Here is a 21,854-nt window from a genome sequence, read left to right on the forward strand (position 1 = left end):
AAAATTAAATATTTTATATATATAAAATTATATATAATTAATAAATTTTTTATAAAAATATAATAGGTAATTTTTCAAGATGCTAAAAAAAATCACACTTAAAATAATAAATAAATCATAGCTATAAAGATTTAAAAAAATTAATAAAGTAATTTAATTTTATTTCATTCAATTAATTTTTTTTTAAATTAAATTAAAATAATTAAAAATTTTAAAATATAAAATTAAATCGATTCAAATTATTTTAAAAATTAAATTAAATTATTAAATTAAAATAATTTTATTTTATTTATCTGGTTCAAACTAATACCACTTACCACCCGATGACTAGAGGCAACCAATGAAATGAATTTGGAATTACGCAACCCTCCGCCCCACAATTGCCGTTGAGGGAGCGGACCATCTGTCTCCGTCCGCAAACAAACCACCCTCTCCCTCTCCATTTTTTTTCCTCTGTTCATCCATCAGATCTCAGATATCAACCCCTCCATTTACACAAGAAAATATACATATTTTTTTTGAGAGAATTTCTCATTTCCTTTCGTTATTTTGTTCATTCTTTCAACAAGAAGAAGACGAAGGGGACTGATTCCAAATGGATGTGCCTAGCTCATGGGACGCGTTACGCAAGCAGGTTCGAATTTTTTTTTTCTTACTTTTTTCATTTAATTGAATTGAATTTTCCATCGGTTTCTGTTTGGCTGGTGGGATTGCGTGGGAATTGAGATCAAAATTTAGAAGTTTTTAGTTTCCTTGAGGATCGGTTGCCTTGTAGTTGATAGATTTGTGAGTTTCTAAATATTTGAGAATAGTATATCTTTGGGAGGATTGATTCTTAATTGATAAATTGGACTGGAAGGAAAACTCTTGGCGCGAAAGTTTGTGTTAATTATGGAGTGTTCATTTCGAATATGATGCGGTTAGGGTACTCGTGAGTCTGCTAGTGGCTGCGACTGCCTCACACTTAAATGCCGCCAGCTCTGTCTTCCTATTTTTTAGGCATCCACGACCATGTTGGTCCGTCCAGATGTGAGTCTAGCACCATATCAATCAAACTTGGCAATTTTGTCTTGCTGGCGTGGGGTTTTCTGGGTCAGGAAGTCACTAGTCGCCGCATTATCCGTCTTGACCACATGAATAGTGGCCCGCCTCCTCGTTCTCAAGTAGTGCACTCTTGCTTTCATCTCCTCCTCTTGGAACACGCCTCTCGGTAGTGGGTTAGCTTACTGTACTAGCACACTGCGTATGGCATAGTATGACGCATAGGTGTGTATTTCAAATGGCTTAGTGTGATCTGCCAACTGCAATATGGGGTCATCAATCGCTGCCTGCTTTAGGTCCTCAAAAGCTCTTTGACACTTGTTTGTCACTATTCAGTTTCTAGTGCTTCTGTGTTCCTAGTTCTTCCATTTTTCCATTCTTGGGCGGCGGTGAAGGAAAGGAAAGATAGAACAATAATAGAGGCGAGGAACAACAATAAAGGGAGGTGGATCGGTGAGTGAGGGGAGCGAGCAATCATAGCAAGGCAAGAAGGCAAGCTAGCTGTAGGTCAGAGAAGAGGTGATACTCGGTTTAAAGGTATCCCAAGCCAGTCAGTCTATCAGTTTGTGGTTGGCCCTTGGCTTCATGTTGACCTTTGCCTTCTTGCCTCAGTATCATGACCAAACCCTCACATGACCCAACTTAGCATTGTCGCTTAATTTGTTAGCCTAGTTTGACAACCCAAAGCCTTACTAGGATTGTCCAAGTCTTCTGTGCCTACATTCATGATAGCAACCAAGTTTCGCTTGCTAGTTATATGCCTAACACATGCATTTGAGGTCAGTGATGCTGCTACTGTTAACCATCTCAATTTAAAACTCAATGTGATTGGCTTTAGCCTGGCTTAGTCTCTTCCGGCCGCCTCCTCCTACTTACTCCACTCGTTATGTTTTTTGCCAGACAACTCTCCTAAGCGGTTTTCCCATTAATGTAATGCTTAGTAATCCATTGCGCCCTTACCCGTGTGAGTGATGCGATAACATAACAAGTCGAATCCAGAGTACCTTGAAGCAAATTGCATAAATAGAAAAGAAGTGCTTATTCGCTCATCAAGTAATCGTTACATTGAGAACCAGGCAATGGGGTGGGGAAGTAAATGAAATTCTTCTATAGACTATTGTCACAACACCTTTTCTCGAAGCTGACTCAATTTTCTTTCTTTAAGGGGGGGGCGATACTCTAAAAGTTGAAGGGCAATACTCTAATAGTTGAAGGGCAATACTCTAATAGTTGAAGGGCGGTCCTTTCATCTTTAACTCAAATGTTTGAGCTAATGTAACATTTGTTTTTAGTAGTTGAAGTTGCATTGATGTTAGAAAGATGGCCAATTTAGAAGGTGCAAAAGACTGGTTATTCTCTTGCTTGTGATTTTTAGGGGGTTGTAGATGGAAAATTGTGTTTGAATTTTGTAGCTTTGATGCGGTGAAAAAGACTTGATTCAACGAGATATGCCTTGCATTCATTAAGATTTAAAACTTGTTGTCTACTTTTAGGAAATGTTTGGGAGAGAGAACTTACAACAATACAACGCCACATTATCTGAAGATTGAGGAACAAGTAGAAAGATATTAAGAGAAAGATTTATCCGAGAGAAAATCTTAACAGTTACATTCAATCACAAACTACACGAAAGTTGCCCCTTTTATATGGGGATTTACTCATCATAGAGATGCATAGAGGAACGGAATGAAATTCATATATCCCTTTTCCACTTAATCCAGAAACAATATCGGATGTTATTCGGGTTCCTCTCTATTTTTGTGAAACTATTCCTCAAGTAAGGTAGTTGTTAAGTCATTGAAGGGTTTGTATGAATAAGGGAATGGTAAGCATCACTCATTTGAAAGTGTCCCACGGTGATCTAGTATCTTTTCAAGAAAATGACAAGAATACATGGTGAAGAAATAAGGAATTGTTTCTATACCGAAATATTAGTTGAAGAAATATGGGCAAATTCTTGAATCACCCGTTAAGAATAGAGAGAAGAACAATAAACTATATTTGCTACATTTTTGTTCTTCTATGCAACAACAAGACTTAGAAAGAACAAAGAAGTTCAGATTTATGCTGTTGCGAGTTCTCACCACAGGTACAAAAGAAGAACAATAAGCTAGATCGTTGACTTGGCAATCACTTTGATGTTTAAGTCAATATAGAGAATTGGGAATAATCTATATTTGGTTAGAATGATGAATAGGGAAAATAATGAACTTGATCATGAAGATGCCAGCTCCTTAAATGAGCACCGGAGAGACGTTCAGAGCTATTAGAAACATGTGTGAGATGGAGTCCCATGTAATGGAATTCCATTAGAAGTAGGACACTTAATCTCACAAGGCTAGGGAGAACCTTTTATAATGGATAAAGTTGTATTTGACTAAGGCCCTAGTGCCTTGTTGGGCGAATCTTACAGCGACCAAGCCATAGCTTGCGAAGCTAAACGAACATTTGAATCATAGTCATGACCGAATCATCCATTTATGGTTTGGGGTATAGGTACCTGAAAGTATGAGTTACCGGGTCAAGTACTTGGGTATTTTGGGGATAGTCATATAAGAACCCGAAAAAGCATGCTTAGGCAGTTCCTTTGTTGAGCACAACAGAAACTCAACTCAACTAAGCCTTTATCCAAAAAATTTGGGGTCGGCTATATGGATTCGCTTTCTCCACTCTACACGATTTTGGGTTAAATCATCAGAAATGTATAATGTTTCTAGGTCATGTTGTACTACTCTCCTCCAAGTCAATTTAGGTCTACCCCTTTTTTTCTTTCTATCCTCTAACCTAATGTGTTCTACTTGTCTAACTGGAGCCTCCATATGTCTACGCTTCACATGACCAAATCATCTCAATCTCCCTTCTCTCAACTTATCCTCAGTTGACACCACTCCTACCTTTTCTCTAATATTCTCATTACGGACTTTATCTAGTCTAGTATGACCACTTATCCACCTTAACATTTTCATCTCTGCAACTCTTATTTTAGACGCATACGACTCCTTCAGTGCCCAACACTCACTACCATATAACATAGCTGGTCGTATAGCTGTATGGTAAAATTTTTCTTTCAACTTATTGGGAATCTTGCGATTACATAAAACTCCCTTGACACGTCTCCACTTCAACCATCCGGCTTTAATCCTATAACTAACATCCTCCTCACATCCCCCATCTACTTGAAGGACTGAGCCGAGATATTTAAAGTGATTACTTTGGGACAGTAGCACTCCATCCAAACTAACTTCTTCCCTATCACCAGTTTGGCCTTCACTGAACTTGCAATGCATGTATTCTATCTTCGTTCTACTTAACTTAAAGCCCTTTGACTCTAGAGTACTTCTCCAAAGCTCTAGCTTTCTATTGACTCTTTCTCGCGTCTCATCTATCAGAACAATATCATCCGCAAACATCATGCACCAAGGAATACTCTCTTGTATATGAGCACAATAGAATGAAGAGAAATTTGTATAATTTCAAATCCTTATTAAAGAAATGGAATGAGGAAAAACTAAAATCATCCTAGTCAAATAAGAAGTTCTAGTTTACAACTCTTCTTTATATAGTGATTCGATCTATTGCTTTGCATCCCATTATCAATTTACTATGAAGAGAAGAATCAAAAGGATCGAACTACCTCCTCATTATTTGGAGGTGAATCATAGAACACTAAAAGCTGTGGTATCTTATGGGTTGAACATGTTTTCTTGAAGCAAGTGTACGAGCATGGTGGTTTGTTGCAACTGCAATCAAGATTGAATTGGGAAAGAGTAGCTGAGCAGTGATTCCTAACATGGATGAAAAAAAATCTGAGGCTGAAGTTATTTTGAACTTTGCTTGCAATGTGAAGAATGTTGGATGGATTTAAACTAGCAGTATGTAATGAAATGCTTGGATTGGATGGATTTAAACTACTTGGACTAAACTTGCTCCTCAATTGCTTGATCCTCGTGTAACTTTTCTGCTTGAATGTTTGAAGCACTATGGTTACATTGACCCATAGTACAGAATGCATCCACCAAGAACTTCTAGAGGTCTGGGGACGTCTATGAAATGAAGCCTGGTGTTGGCTCTTTCAGGTTTCCTGGAACTTTGAAGACCAGTTCGAGAAAGTTTAACCTCTTCTTGAAAATTTATATACATGCAAGATGCTTCAATGAGGATTGTGAACTCTATTGGGTTGGACTAGTTTTGTGGCTTCAAATTTTCCCCAACCAAAAAAAAGTTGGAAAGAATGTAATACTGAAGGGAAACCACTTAATGCAGTATTGAAAGATAGAATTTAGAAATTATTCTCATTGTAAAATTAGGAAATTTAAGAGTTTTATTATTTAAGAGTTTTATTATTTAAGAATTTTTTTTTCTTATTAGGTTTATTATTTAGGAATTTTATTATTTTCTAGTTTATTTTGGTTTAATATAGTATTTCTGATTAAGATTGAATTAGGGTTTTAAAATTCTGATGTGATTGGGATTCTGAATTCTATAAATAAAACCTAATCATTCTATTGTTATTAGACAATTTTTGTTATGGCAATTTCTATGAGATTAATAATATTTGAGAATTAGTTCTCTATTCAAGAATTGGTCCTTAATTTCTCCTTCTTCTTAGTTCTTTCTCTTTGTTCTATATCAATTTTGGTATCGGAGCCCAAAGTCGAACCAAATTTGCAGCTTTCACAAACATTCAAAACCTTTCAACCTGTGTTGTAGCCTCCTTCAAAAATTTCCTTTGTTTTCCCTATCAAAAAATTTCATTCAGCCTTCGAAATTCCCCTTCGCTATATATATTTTTTAAGTTCAAAACACAAAACAGTGTCCGAAATAGCCTAGAGTCATCAACCTTCCCTAGTATCGGAACGCAACATTTGACATTCTAGCTACCCGAAACTTCTGGGTCGGGTCCTCTTTGTGCCCAAGCTTGAAGACAAGCTTACAGCTCCATACTGTGAACTGCGAAACATCTGATCACTTCTTGTTTGCACCAGATTTATGTCACATCAGTCACACATCAGCTCCTCATCATTCGACCACATCGGCCACACAAGCAACATGTCAGCAAGAAGTGCCATGTCATCATCCCAGTCAACCAAAATTTTCGGTCTCCTCCTTTGCTAATTTGGACATGCTAGTTATATTTTTGATGTCCATTTTCAATAAAAATTACTCATAAATTGCTGAAATTTCAGTTTTCTCAATGAGGCATGCTTCTTTAATTTGAAATCGTGTCATGCAATGAAGATGAGTTATGGGATGCAATTCAAGGAATACAAATTGAAATAGATGACTGTTATGAACAACTCGATGAAATATGTTATTTGATTAATTTATATGGTGGTCCTAGCTATGCTCATTGTGGTTTATTTGATGAGTATCAAGATATATAAATAATCTTACAATATAGGGAGAAAACTCTTGAAGAATGTAAGAATGAGTATTATGTTCAACATACTCATCAACAAGGTAAGGATAAAGAACTTGAAGAATTTGAAGCATGAAAAGAAGTATATTTGTTTCAATTAAGAGAACAGTTAGATACAATAAAAAGTATTGAAAATATAAAGGTAAGAAGTCTTGGAAAGGCAAGGTAGCAACAAGAAGAACAACAAAAGAAGCTTGAATTCAAAAAGCAACTTGAGTTTAAAGATGAAATTGAAAAGGAGCAATCTGAAGAACCTAAGTTTGAAGAGTCTGAAATTGAAACATCCAAAGTTTTGATTGTTGAACCTTCACCCATTGAAGAGCTTATTCCAAAGCATGGAGTTGATCAAGCTGTGGAAACTCCAATTGAAATTGAAGAAAATCAACTTGTGGAGCCAACAAAAGAACTTGAAAATTGAATCTTGTTCCTAAGGACTTTTCAACTATTGTTCTTATTGATTTTATTTGTCCCGATGTTTCCAAGACAATAGAGAATGCAAACTTTTTCAAGTCATTCTTGTTGCTACCGTCTAAGAAGATTGTTTTGTGTATTCTCCTTGCTTGGTTCTTGATATTTCAACACTTTAGAACTCGAGGACGAGTTTTTTATAACCAGGGAGAATATTGCAGTATAGGAAGATAGAATTTAGGGATCATTCTCATTGTAAAATTAGGAAATTTAAGAGTTTTATTATTTAGGAATATTTATCTTATTAGGTCTATTATTTAGTAATTTTATTATTTCCTAGTTTATTTTAGTTTAATTTAGTATTTCTAATTAAGATTGAATTAGGTTTCTAAAATTCTCTTGTGATTGGGATTCCTAATTCTATAAATAAAACCTAGGGTTTTTATTTTATTAGATAAGCTTTGTTATGACAATTTCTATGATATCAATAATATTCGAGAATTAGTTCTCTCTTTAAGGATTGTTCCTTGATTTCTCCCTCTTCTTGGTTCTTTCCCTTTGTCCTAAATCACTACTTTATTAAGCAATTTAATTTATTTTTTCTTTTAGAAAATATTCTTCCCAACTGATTTCCCATATCCTGATAAAGCTCTGTTCATCTCAAATTTGTGCAGGAGTGCACATACTTATTTCCTCATGTGGCAAAACCATCTCTTAACCAACCTCTTTGCTAATTAATATCTTTTTATGTCTTGAAACATGGACTTGTCATGGTAGGTTTTCAAATTTTTTCTATATGTTTGTTTGAGATGATTAGAACTCTTGCTCCTAGAAGTCTGCCTTTCTATCTTTTTTTTCCCTGGTAAATACTACTTCTTGCCTAGTTCTAGTAATTGATTCTAAGCTATGATTGCAGGCAAGAAAACTTGAAGCTCAGTTGGATGAGCAGATGAATTCATACCGTAAACTGGTTTCTGCAAAAGCTTCTACAAAAGTTGATGCTGCTGAGAATGATCTTGAATCTGGGATAGACCGACTACTGAAGCAACTCCAACAAGTGAATTCACAGATGCAAGCTTGGGTGTCATCTGGAGGATCAGAAATGGTTTCTCACACCTTGACTCGCCATCAAGAAATTCTTCAAGATCTTACTCAGGTACTATGGCTATTGTCTAATCTTTTGGAAGTATATTTATTGTATTTGTGACCTTGTGTGAGGCATTTTATGGGTGGTCCTCAAAGATACTTTGGGATGCTTTATGAGGTGTGGATGCATGAGTTATGCATCTAATGAAATGACAAAGGTGCTTTTTTTTTTTTTTTTCTTGTATTCTTTAAAACCTTGTCTACTAAGAAGACATCATTCCAACAAGTTTCTTTTTGTTCCTTCCGCCCTTATATTTAGCTAATCTTTTTTTAAATAAAATATATTTTTCTTATCTTTTTCAATTATTTGGATTTTTTTTCCTTTCTTTATTTGAGTAAGTGAAGAATAAAAGGCTGGCTTTACTGCATGTCGCCTGGGAACAAAAAAATACCTGCAGAAATAGGATTTATATTATATCCCCTATCCTAAACTTTGAAAAGTGAAAACCTGGTGCTTATTTATTAACAGAGATGCTTGAATTATGCTGGCTTTATTATAATGGCATGTTAATGGAAGGACGCATTTAACATGGGATATATGCATTTAGTCAGTTATACTGGATTTATTATAGTCTCTCCAGTCACTCTCTCCCTTTCCTCTTTCATCTCGTTCATACATTAGTTTACAGAAGCATATAAATCTTTCACATTTATGCATTATTATCTGCTTTATAATCCATATTACTTCTTTGATATGTTACTGGATTTTTTGGGTAATCTTGTCTTTACTCTTTACCCTCTGAGGCCTGAGCCTCTCCTGTGCCTTAAGCAACCAAGAGAGAATATTGACTTTATTTTTGTGGTGAATTAGGTGGGATTGGTTTCATGCTATCAACATAATTAATTGTTCCTTAGGAATGTAATACGTCATATCAACCTAAAGATCACTAATTTTGGTGTTTCACACGATTGAAGTGCAGGAGTTTCATCGCCTCCGCTCCAGCCTCATAGCCAAGCAAGAACATGCTTCACTCCTTGAGGATTTTAGGGAGTTTGATCGAACTAGATTAGACTTGGAAGATGGTGTAGGTTCTACAGAGCAAGCTCTTCTTAGAGAGCATGCATCCATTAGCCGAGGTACAGGACAGGTATAATGTACAGAACTGGCTCCATTTACAGTGGCACATTAATTCTATGTTTTGAGCATGTGTACGCATGTCAATGCACATCCATATCTTATTCTATTAGATCTCTCTCTCTCTCCTCCCTTTCTTTCTTTCTCTTTCCAAATTATCAAATAATATAATAAGTTCCAAATTGCGAAATGCAAAACTTTTACATGCATATTAAGAATTCAAATTTGAAAGCACTCTGGTTTCTTGAACCTTAGACTTTTTAGACATCTAAAATTGAAAAGTCTGATCTTGCCATGGCTCAAAGGCATCTTTTCGCGCTTGAGTGTACCATTATACTTTGATGACATCATGGCAGTGTTGCAGATTAGTCTACCACATCCTTGGTTCTAATAGTGTGCCTCTTCTGGTGAATGTATTTTGGCTTTGATCTCTTGGTGATCACAAATGGTTAGTTAAAACTAATTTGCGGCCCTATGATTTAGGTTTGGTAGTTTCTCATTTATGTGCTCCATGTCAATATGCATATGCATGTGCTATGGATAAAGGAATTGTGAAAGAGGCTTTATGGGGGGGATGTATTGACAATTTCTTCACGGCACATAGATCAAGGAAAATTAGAAGTCTGCATGGGGTGCATGTGTTGTTTGACCCATATAGACTGTTGGGCATATTGGTCTTATGAGAAAACTTAATTCACCTTTAATATTTTATAAGCAGTCCCTTTGAAAGTAGTGCTATGATTTAGGAGGGCGAAGCAATTGCTTTCCCATGCATGTGAAGTTCCTTAATTCTGTTATTTTTTTGACGTTGATTTTTTTCCTTGTATGTTGTGCAACATTGGTACCATCTGTTAGTGCTCTGGGGCAAATAATTCCTTGGTGGATTCCTGAATGTTAATAATAGTGTGCCATAGTGCCATCTATGCACTGCATTGTATCCTGGGTGTGTGGCATTTTGATGTAAACAAATGTGGTGATGGAGCTATATTGTCCCTCTTATATTGAATACCTTAATTATTTCTGTGCCATGCATGCGTGATGTGCTTCCTATATCTGGTTATTAAACATCACTTTTCTATTGGCAATTCCCTGTGATACTTGTTTGCTTGATGGCGCATGATGGTCCTTATTTCTAATCCGAGTTATAGTGATACACATTGTCTGTTATGTCTGTTACACATGGTATATCATGATAAATTTGGTTGATAGAAAGAATTTTTGAAGAAAATTGAAGCAAACAATTTAAGAATTGCTGTGAATCTGTAAATTGCACTTTTGATTGATGTTCTTTGCTTGTGTCCTGTTGCTGCAGATGGATAATGTGATTTCACAAGCTCAAGCAACTCTTGGTGCACTTGTTCTTCAACGATCTACTTTTGGGGGAATCAATTCAAAGCTCAGCAATGTTACCAGCCGCCTTCCAACGGTATAGAAATTTCGCTTATATAGTCGCTGATGTTTTTAATTATTTCTCCATTGCTGGGTCTTGTCCTAGATCTCATATATGTAGCCACCAAGAAGGAAGAGTTTGTTTCTTTGATCTCTAGTGCATGAACTATTTAAAACATGTTTAGATGCTCGATGATCAGTTGATTAATTATTGGTGATGCCCCACCTTAGTTTATATGAAATGGCTAATAAGGAAGGAATTTTAAAAGGACTCTGATGGTAATGGCAAGGGATTTAATTCGGAATGCTAGATGATTATTATGCACTTTTTGATGTACTACTTTCATATTATGGTACAGGTAAATCACATTCTCACTGCAATAAGGAGGAAAAAGTCGATGGATACCATAATACTTTCCCTAGTTGCATCAGTGTGCACTTTTCTGATGTTCATTTATTGGCTGACCAAGTAAGAATATTATGTTGTATTCCTAGGGGTACTTGTGGTGAACCAACCCTATCCTTGACTAGGACTGTTCACATGTCGGATTGAGTCAAACATGCTTTTGATGTTCTTTCTTTGATTAAGGAGGGTTGTGGTTTTGTGAAGCATATGGTGATATATCTTTGGTGGATAATACATTATATTTTTATCTTCGTAACCGTAATGATACGTCTTGTAAAGGTGAATAGAAAATTTGTTTAGACAGAGATGGTTAATGGGCGGCTGAAATTGAGATATGGTGTTATTCTTGAACACTCTGTTTGGCCTTGGAATAACTAGGGTTATCAAAGAAGCTGTGATTTGTGATGTGTCATTCATGAGAGGTGCATATGGTTCAAATTCGTAACAACATTCAGATTTTGGACAGGGATGGTAATGATTTCAGAAAGGATAAGAAATTAGCTTCTAGAGCAGTGTCTGTGATGCTTTTTCTAATGGCTCAAACTCCTTTGGAATACCGTATACCAGGAACACCTTGGAATAACCCCGAAATTGATATTGCAGGAGCAAAAATAAAAGTTATTGTACTGTTATCATCTAGCATAATCGGTTGTTTGCATTTGATTGGCTGCATCAATTTGGTTTTGGAAATGCCATTTGAGAACTCTAACAATGAACTTTAAGTTCAGACCCAACAGCTCAACATCATGGATTCTGTGGAGAAGGATCTAGGCAAGTGATAATTCTAATCTTTTTTTTAGTGGTTAGTACATAGGAAAGAAGAAGAACGAACAAAATATGACTTTCATCTACAAATACAACAAAAGTTAAACTTTACTCTCAAATTACTTGAGGTCGGCTATATAGATCTTATTTGGTTATTTAACTCTTATCAGACACCAGGTTTATATCAATATCTAGCACTTGTATTCTGACATTTTTGTTAACAGAAAACCATGAACCCTTGACTGTTTCTTGGGTTGGGTGGGTTTAGGCAAACCAAGCCCTTAAGCAGCTCTGTGCTGTTATTGAAAGCACCAATAGATTTCCAAAATTAAGACCCAAATATTTAAAGCAACTCAATGATGCATAAATAGACAATACTCTTTCTTCAAATTATAGTCACCTGATGATTCTAGGATTTTGAGCACACCAAGTGATGCAAACATGGAATAAATAGAATGCTCAGATGATGCCTAATATTATCAATATATAAAAGAGGGTTTATTGGCATTAAAGAAAGAGGGCGAGTATGTGCCCATAGAGTGCCTCCTCCTTCCCTTGTATTTGCTCTAGAGAAGATGAACATATGACCTATGCCTTGTAGTTTTTCTGGTAACAGCCTGATTAGGAGAATAGGAGGGATATGTTTTTGCTTGCTGTGGTTGTATATATTTTTTTTAGTAGGGAAAATTGAGGAAGTGGGGAATTGAACTTGATACTATTAGATAAATGAAATATTTTAAGTCACTGAGTCAAGTCAACAGACATTTGTTAACAATAATTTTTTTAAATAAAGTTAAAAATTATTGAAATGGAAAGGTGCCACCAATGAAAATGAGCAATTACAGGTGTCAACAGAGTTTTTTTTTTTTTTTTGTTAGTTATAATGATCCCACCACGAGAGAGAAAAGGGAAAGGAGAGAGAGAGAGAGAGATTGGAAATGAGAGTGACATATAAAAGTGGAGAGAAGTTGTCATCTTCAAGTAGCAATTGATAAGGTTTGATATTTGAATGTGGGTTAGATATTGATGAAAAAGTTGATGACTCTCTTTTCAAACAGCTTCCAAAGGAGCATTGATACATTACAAGATAGAGAGACAGAGAAATCTAAATAGAGATTTATGGGTCCAATTTGATTAGACGAAGCAAGCCAAACCCAACAAAACACTAATCATAATTGTTTTTCTATCCCAAATGAAATTCAAAAGCAAGCAAGTGCACTCATACCCAATTGCTAACCCCTTCTTTTTGCACCCATCAATTTCTTTTCTCTGTTTCATTAGCTAATGTCAAACATAGAGATTATTATGTAAAGAAGATGTGATCATTTTACACTTATTATAATAATAATAATAATAAAATTTTTATTATATGTATAGTATGCACATAGGACAGCACTATGGGAGCACATTAAGAGGAGTCCCTCACATCAAACTTGTTCATCTAATTGTCGGCCACTCATCAAGAGTCCCCATGCATTTCACAACCAATAAACGACAAAGCTGCATCTCTTGTTTACATGTGGGAATGTCCCACTGGGTTTTCTTGTTTAGGTCTCATTTCGTTTCGTGCATATGGGAGTAAGCGTTCCCACGGTCCGATTCGGATTGAGTTTATTACTTACTTTTAATTTTTAATTTAATGTCTATTTGGCATTACTCCTATTAAGAAAATTATTTTTTTTATACTAATTAGAGAATTTTAAAAAATAATTTAAATTTAAATTTGATAATCTTTAATCATAAAAATACTAAAATAATAAAATATTTTTTAAAAAATTTTTTAACATCTAAAATCTAAAATAATACTTTTATTTAGAAAAATTATTTTAACCCGCAATACTAAAAAGACACTTAAAATATATTTTTAATTTATAAATTAATTTAAAAATAAATAATTAATTATTTAATAAAACTATTTAAAATTAACTACTACAGTTATTAAAATATTGCTGTTAATTTTTTTTTTTTTACAATATTACATAATAATGAAAACTCAAAAGAAATTACTAGATGTAAATCAATTTCAAAAAGATTACCTATACTTTTGTTTTATCAATATTTGTCATTATCAACATCCCTCCAGGGAGTGTTGAACATCCAATGGTTTAGCGTTTAATATGACTAAAGAAGCTGCACAATAGGCATCATACACATCAACAACAGGTTGTCTTTCCTCTTTGAAAATTTTTTTAAAAATCCATCTCTATTACATATCCATCATATTTTAACAAAATAATAAATAATTCATATTTTTTTAATATACAATAAAACAATAAAAATTGAAGAAATATCTTTAAAATAATTAAGTAATTTTTCTTTCATGGCAGCAAGAGAATCCATTAATTGTACATTAAAACAACAATATTAGTAGTTTCAACAACAATCTAGTCTATTTTCAATCTAGATTGAACTTCAAATCAATGCATGAGTGAGTCTACAAGAGAGTTTCTATTTGGACTCATTTTCTCATTGGGAGTGTCCAATCCAATCCATGGTAGGAGGAGGAGGAACAAGGGTGTTTTTGGAGATAGAGATTGTACTTTTGCTTTCTATTTTATTTCCCCACATCTTTTTATCCCCATATGTTTGTGGGCTCAAAACTAGACAGTGGTTGGTGAGCCTTCCATTGCTTTCCATGTTTCTTTGTTTTTGTTTAATTGTTTTTTATATGAAGAGTTTATTAAGAAGAAAAGTACCATCAAATATCTTTACATTGAAGTTTGAAATTCTTAAGACAAATTCATAATCTTTTATATTCAAACATTTAATTGTTAAATTATTAATTTAAGAATTAAAAGAAATGATTTTAAATTTCTTTATATTAATTTTAATATTAAAAAACATATTTAATAATTCACAATTTTTTTTTACAAAATAGAAAAGATATTTTATCAATTAGAAAAAAAATATAAAAGTATAGTAAAAATTAATATATTATATTTTTATATGAATAAAATTAATTATTAAAAAAAAATAATACAAGGAGTATAAAAAATTCAATGTTATTAACATAGCATGTTCACCGATAGGCAGACTACAAACTTTACTCTTTAATTTCATTATCTTTTTGCGAATTTCATCAGATAACCTTCAAATTAAGATCTCTTGCTCAATGGATGATCAACCCCCATTGATTATTTTTCTTAAAATAAATAACTTACAAATAAAAATACATAATATCTGCACTAAAAGAGAAAAATACAACAAAATTACACCCTCGAGCTTTACTAACATGAACAAATCTGAAAATTTATTCATCATATAATATTAATCAATGACTTAAATTACATAGTTTTATCACTCATAATTATACAAAATAAATCTCTTAAAACTATTAAAATATAAATATTTAATCCTCTATATTACAATATTTACATTTAATCATCACTAAATTATTAATTTAATAACTAAGAAAACATTAATTTCCTTCTCCAACATTTGAGGACAGAAAATAATTAAAGCATGGTTACTAATTCTCTCATTCAATTTGTGATTTCTCCTACTATCTTCTTCCAATACGAAAAAAAATGAGTTCTCCTTCTCCATGAAATTTATAAAGCCATAGTTATCAAAGTTAATCAACTTTAGTAATTAAAAGCCATTCAAAAATTGTAGGCTCAAAAGAAAAAGAAAAGAGATCATTATGCACTTTTGATATTCATAAAATGCCATAATAATAATAATAATAATAATAATAAATAATAATAATAATAATAATAATAATAATAATAATAATAATAAAATACAACTTGATTCATATGTTATAATGACTATATCTATTATAATTAATGTTGCTTAATATTCACATCAAATATAGTAATGTTTTATGCACATAATTATACATGATTATTCTAAGTCATCATCAAAACAATTCGGTGTTTTATATATATATTATTATAAATACATGAGTAGAACATAATGTTTTTCAACTTTAAAGAATCAATAATACTAATTAATATTAATAAACTAATACAAGAAAGTTATATCATCATCTTTTTATTTAATCAAAATTCTTTAATTTCTCAGTGATTACTAAGGATCCCAATTGCAATTGTCATCTACACAATTGGAGGAAATTGTTAGATTGAAATAATTTAAGTATTAATTGTAGCCCTAGAGTTAATATTTTAGAGTTTAACTTGTTTTAATGAAGATTGAAAATTATAATTTCTAAGATTTAATTAATTAAATGAGAGCCCCACCAAGAAAGTCTTTTGATTATAACCTAGGACACCATAAAGTGCTAAACAGCATGCTGCTCTAAGTCTTGATCATTAATCACTCTATCAATAACTCTTCCATGTTGTTGTTCCCACCAAATGTCATCTCGTTCTCTTGCTTTTTAATTATTCATGTTTTCCATTTTAATATTTTTATTTATTTATTAGGTTACTAAATTGTTATATTCATTTTTTAAAAGAAAAAACTTAAAATTTTTTTCTATAATTTATCCTCTCCATTTCATTTCTTATTCATATTTTCACTAAAAGAAAAAAATTGGATTTAAAATCAAGAAATTAATTTTAAAATTTTGAAAATCTTATTCTAATTAGAAACTGATTTGAAATCAAAATATTCAGTTTACAATCTGAATATTTTTAATTAAATTAAAAATGAAACTTTATGTCGGTTTTCTAATTCTGAAACCAATAAAAAATTTTTATTTAAAAATTAAAAATAAAATGAATTTCGTTTTTAAATTCATTTTAAGTTAAAAATTGATATACATTTGATTTCTAAGTGAAAATGAAATTTTTGTTTTAAATCCATTTTAAACATAATAAAATAAAAATAAATTCCTTTTATTTGCATTATAGAACTCATAAGTTTTTATTTTGGATTTAAATGTTCCTAAGAGATGGAAAAGATAATTTTTATACATATAAATAATTAATTATAAAGAATTTTCTTTTATTTTATGAATTTTTATATTACTATGAAGGGTTTAATTTTAATTTATATATGAATAAACTTAATAAAATTTGTGAAAATTGATATATATAATATGACTAGATTGAAAAAAAAAAGTAATGTACCATGCAGATAAAATTTTTTAATGTTTCTATTACAAAAATATTGTCAAGTATTTTTTTTTTAATATATTCAATAGAATTTATATAAAAATAATGAATATTTTGAGAAAAATGACAAATTATTTTTTAAAATTAATTATATTAAAATATTAAATCAACATATAATAAAAATAACTATTTCTATTTTATTCAGCAGGATTTCAACTTAAATAAAGTATATATTGGGTAGTTTTTTTTTCTTTACATAGATACAAGATACACAAATGACTCAGCCACTCACATACTTAATCAACTATTGATGTGACTATATTGAGTGGTTATCACCTTGGATGATGAGATAGCCATATTGATGAAACATGAAATATGAAATGTGTCAGTGAAGTGGCCATTATCATAATAATAATAATAATAATAATAATAATAATAATAATAATAATAATAATAATAATTAATTTGGAAAATTTTCATCATGTTGCTGCTCACAATAAATTCCACAACATAGTCCTTCAATTTTCCAAATTATTTTTTTAAAAATGATTCTATAAATTATTGGCTGTGCATGATAATTAAAAAATGTTCATGATTTCAAAGTTTTTTTTTTTCATTTACATTTATATTATTATTATTATTATTATTTTAATGAGTCAAAAGCTTACAACAAAGCAGCTTCAATTGAAGATACACCCTAGCAAGTTATCAGATCCTCAGAATCCATAGGGTTTGTTTGGTTTAAGAGATTTGCTTTGTACAATTCTATTAAAATCAATTAAGTAATGAATATGTCTGAAAATAATGTTAGTTTTGTTTTCTTCTTTTTAAACTTTATCTGATTAATTTTGTTCCTTTTTTGGGTAAAGTGATATTAAGAGTAAGCTTTTGTATATTGAGCCAATTTTTGTTTAATCAATGTCAATCAAGCCTAATTAATCTAATTGATTTTCATATTTTTTTTGAAAAGGATGTGTGGAATAATATAATATGAAATTGTTAGAAATATATATATATATATATAAAGATTACTTTATGTAATTCACAATATAAATTATATGCAATTTGACCTCCTTTTACATAAAATTAAAAAAAAAAAAATTCTTAGCATACTTATCCATCATCATTCATCCACCAATATGATAGGACTTCTTATAATATATAGGGTTAATATATAAATTAATTCATAAATTAAGGTTTCATTTTTTTCATTGTATGAAAATTATCTTATTTTATAACTCAAATCATATTGCACAGATTAGACCTACTCTAAGAAAAATAGGCTAACCCTTTAGATTAGAGGGCCCTATTAGAAAAAAAAAAAGCTAGTGATTAAGATGTATTAGCAGTTAATTAATCATCTAAAGCAGTTCGTTTCTATGATCAACAATGATTAAAATTAGACAAATAAATCTTTAGCAAGTGGCACGCCTAACACTATAATTTTTATTGTAATTCTATGTTAATTATAATTAAAACTTACATCCTTAATAAAGACAAAAAAAAAAAAGTTAAGTCGGTAATCTTCATGTACGGAACTTAATCAAATATATTAATAAAAATAAATATTTTTTTTCAATTTCTTGTCTTATATGAATTAGCAACAACGATCGATGAGAGTGGCATGAATATAGATTTTATTAATAGATTTTTAGGTTGATAGGCTTTTAAATGAAAAAGAGAAATACAAATGAATTGAATTTCACGTAAAAAGAAAATTTTCCTACTTTAGATAGTGCATTTTTAGATCTTAAAAAATATATAACAGATAAATTCATAAGGCCAGATGAATTAAAGTGAATAATATTATCAAATTAAATTAAGTCATGATTATATATATAGAATGTGGATAGTCATTTTCATCATTACGTACAAGCTCACCAAGCTAATTTTCTGAAAATTGGAAGGCGACACAGGTTACACTTCACTTACCAAGTTCCTTTCTCATCAGCAAAGGAAAAGCACCATGGAGGAAAACAAGCAAAAGGGATAGGTATTACTACAATCTCCTTGAGATAGTTCTCACGTACCCATCAAATGTCAAAGAATTATTTCCCAAGGAAATGCAATAAGTTAAAAAGCACTTAATTAAAAAGCAGAATATGCACACATACATGATAGATCCCTACCTATCAAAAACTATCATTTCAGCTTTCACCTAGTGTTTTGTGGATTGATTTGATAGGTACACTTTTGTTACAGGCTCTGTTTGGAACAATAACTGTGTAGTATGTTGATTTGAAGCCAATACAGAAATTGAGAAGAGGAAAAACTCTATTGATTGGCCCCTCCAATTTCTCTTTTCTTCAAGTGTGGAACCTTACCTAACGTCTATAATGACATATTTTCAACTATACGTCACCTAAATCAACTGTGAACCATCTTCATGGCTACTGTAGTCCCTTCCTGGGAGAGCACTAATTGTGGTATTTAGCCATAGGCTAATTAATCATTTGATTGTGGAGCTTTCAATTCCTTTGTAATATGGATGTTGAAGGGATGAATTTTATTGTTATTTGCTTTTATTTTTTACTAAAATAATTAGTATTCATAAACATTAAGTTGTTTTAGTAATAAATTAACATTCTCTAATATCAAAAGTTAAATTAATAATGTGCATTTATGCGGTTTGCTGTTTAACATGATTAAATGACGAAAAAGAATTCATATAATTAAATCGAACTAATTTGAATTAAAGCTTAATTATTATTGTTGAAACTAATAATATGTTTATCATATGATTTTTTTTTTAATTTAATTAATCTTGAGATTGCTTATGTTTAACAAAAAAAATATATATATTTGTGACAAACTCTTTCTTATATTAAAAGAAGAAAAACTAAACAAATGAGCTTCAACTTAATCAGGGGCAGAACTAGGTGCAAGGATGAGGGGGCTGTGACCCCTCAAAATTTTTTAAAATTAAAATTTTATTTTTAAATTTTAGTATATTTTATCAAAAAAAAAATTAATGTTTACAGCCCTAAAATTTTTAAAAATCACTGTTTTCCCCTCAACATATATGTCAATTTCATTTAAATTTTTTGATTATCTAATTTTAATCCTTTAATATTTTATATTTTTATTCCTATACTTTTACTAAAATTTCATTTAGTTTCTTTTAATGTTTATTTCTGGACTCTCAAAGCAGAGATTCTAATTTCATTCTTAAATTTAATGGTACTGTAGTTATCTTCACGGTTGTGAAATTTCAAGTTTGAATTTCAATCAAAATAAATTATAAAAAAAAAGAAAAACAAAAATGTAATTGAGCTGAGTGAGAAAGAATAAAGCAATTGAAGCCATATATATATATATAATCAAAGGGTTGGAAGTAGACTAAAAATAATCCAAAAAAGGGCAAATGATAGATTACTCAACATTGAAAAATAGAAAGATAATCATGTGTTGCTCTCAAGCTGAAAGTTTTCCTTGTAGAAATTCCAAGAGTAAGAAGTAAGGCATAAGAAACATAGAGTTAATATATTACTATTATTATTAAAAACTTTAAGAGTTATAATGTCAATTTCAGTTAGTACAATTTTTTTTTTAAATAGAAATCACAATTGTTGTTTTGTGAACCTTAAATATGGTTATAAATTAGTTGTCCTTTTTGGACACTTCTCTTTTCATTTTTAAAACTAATATTAGGTGTTATCATTCCACATTTTAAGGGCTAAAGGACAATACAATACATAATAATAATAATAATAAGACTTTTTGCATTATTAAATTAAAAAAAAAAATAACCATGTTTAATTATAGCTTTGATTTAGTGATATTCTAATTGTTTTCACTTTAATTTAAATATCAGTTGAAATTAATTGAACTAAAAATTTTTTTTCACAAATAGATTGAGTCCAATATGTTTAAATTAATTTAAATAGTTGATATTTTGAGTAAAAAATTTATTTTTTTTAATTAATATATATTTATTTGCCTACGTTTATTTCATAAAAAATTTTTTTATTATTTAATTACAATATTAAACTAATAGTATATATTTATATCATGTATGTATAAATATTTTTATATTTTAATAAAATTATTAAAATTTAAAACATAAAATAACTCTCTTTTTAAAAAGAGAAATTCATTTTTCTTAAAAACAATTTAATTTTCTTTTGATTAGAAAAATATTTTATTAAGTGTCTCAAACACTAAAAAATACAGGAAATATTTTCTACGAAATAAATAAAGTATTAAATTTTAAATTAAAATTTAATTTAATGATCAAGTAAATTTAAATTATACAATTAAGGATCGGATCATACAAATCATCAAATTGATGTTTAATTTTTCAAGGTATTTAAAATTTAATCAAATTAAAATAAATTATAAATTATTTTGAATAAATAAATTTAAAAACGTATAATATACCCTTAATCAAAATTCCAAAAAGTAAATGTCGTTAAGATTAGAGAGCTAAGCTTAAAGAATCATAGAATTGATTACCGAAAGCTGTTTCAAAATTGAAAATCCAAAGTGATACTGTGATCAAGAGACCTTGAAGTGTGAACTTACTGAGCATTTTCTCAATTAATTTTAACTTAAGGAACATATTTCCATAATTAAATAAATAATTATTGCTATATGGTTGTCAAGTACGGATTAAGTAAATTATGATTAATATTAGTAGGTAAAAAAGAGCTTTGGACTGTGAAAACTTCAATTTCAAACTTCTTTTTATAGACCTTTTTTTGATATATGTGCTACAATTTAACATTAAATAAATCAGTATTTGCACTGCTACTCATAAACTTAAATAAAAATATCACCAATTTTGAATTTCAACATTTAATTTTGTTAGAGGTTCAATTTCACTTTTATATTTATTGAGAAAATCCAATTTAGTTTATTTTTAATTTTCTGTCCAAATTAATTTAAACATTTCGATTTAAGGTTAATTTAGCTTAAAAATTAAAATTTTTGAGCTCTTGATTTATAGTTAAATTAAGTTTAAATTGAAATTTCTGGATTAATTTAGATAAAAAGTTGAAAATGGGTTAAATTGAATATTTCCAATTAATATAGGGATGAAATTGAATCGTTAGTTTGGATTTAATTTTGTTTCTTTCCCCTTCCCTTAAACAAAAAGGCAAAAGAATAGTAAAGGGGGGGAAGTAAATAGTAATAGCTAGTAATTTATCAAGAAAATTAATTCAGCAATGCAATTAATTAAGA

General features: G+C 30.5%; 1 protein-coding gene and 1 pseudogene across 2 annotated transcripts; both read left to right on the top strand.

Annotated features, from left to right (window-relative positions):
• The first annotated feature begins 323 nt into the window (after positions 1-323).
• On the top strand, positions 324-11,237 carry LOC110641240 (Golgi SNAP receptor complex member 1-1). Of its 2 annotated transcripts, XM_021792894.2 has the most exons (6): positions 326-634; positions 7,543-7,641; positions 7,785-8,024; positions 8,935-9,102; positions 10,402-10,515; positions 10,838-11,237. In XM_021792894.2, exons 2-6 carry the CDS (start codon positions 7,639-7,641, stop codon positions 10,949-10,951), a joined length of 639 nt encoding a protein of 212 aa, XP_021648586.2. In that variant the 5' UTR covers positions 326-634; positions 7,543-7,638; the 3' UTR covers positions 10,952-11,237. The 2 variants fall into 2 exon arrangements, with proteins under 2 accessions (XP_021648585.2, XP_021648586.2); XM_021792893.2 differs by lacking the exon at positions 7,543-7,641 and having other exon boundaries at positions 324-634.
• LOC110641247 (ribosomal protein S4, mitochondrial-like) lies at positions 969-5,377 on the top strand (annotated as a pseudogene).
• Positions 11,238-21,854: the final 10,617 nt, after the last annotated feature.

Source organism: Hevea brasiliensis, chromosome 6 (assembly GCF_030052815.1).
Source record: "Hevea brasiliensis isolate MT/VB/25A 57/8 chromosome 6, ASM3005281v1, whole genome shotgun sequence".
Taxonomy (NCBI): Eukaryota; Viridiplantae; Streptophyta; class Magnoliopsida; order Malpighiales; family Euphorbiaceae; genus Hevea; species Hevea brasiliensis.

Coding starts and splice junctions, on each gene's coding strand:
- LOC110641240 (XM_021792893.2), top strand. CDS start 596: ATGGATGTGCCTAGCTCATGGGACGCGTTACGCAAGCAG. Junction 8,025..8,934: donor TTCTTCAAGATCTTACTCAG/GTACTATGGCTA, acceptor ATTGAAGTGCAG/GAGTTTCATCGCCTCCGCTC. Junction 9,103..10,401: donor TTAGCCGAGGTACAGGACAG/GTATAATGTACA, acceptor CTGTTGCTGCAG/ATGGATAATGTGATTTCACA.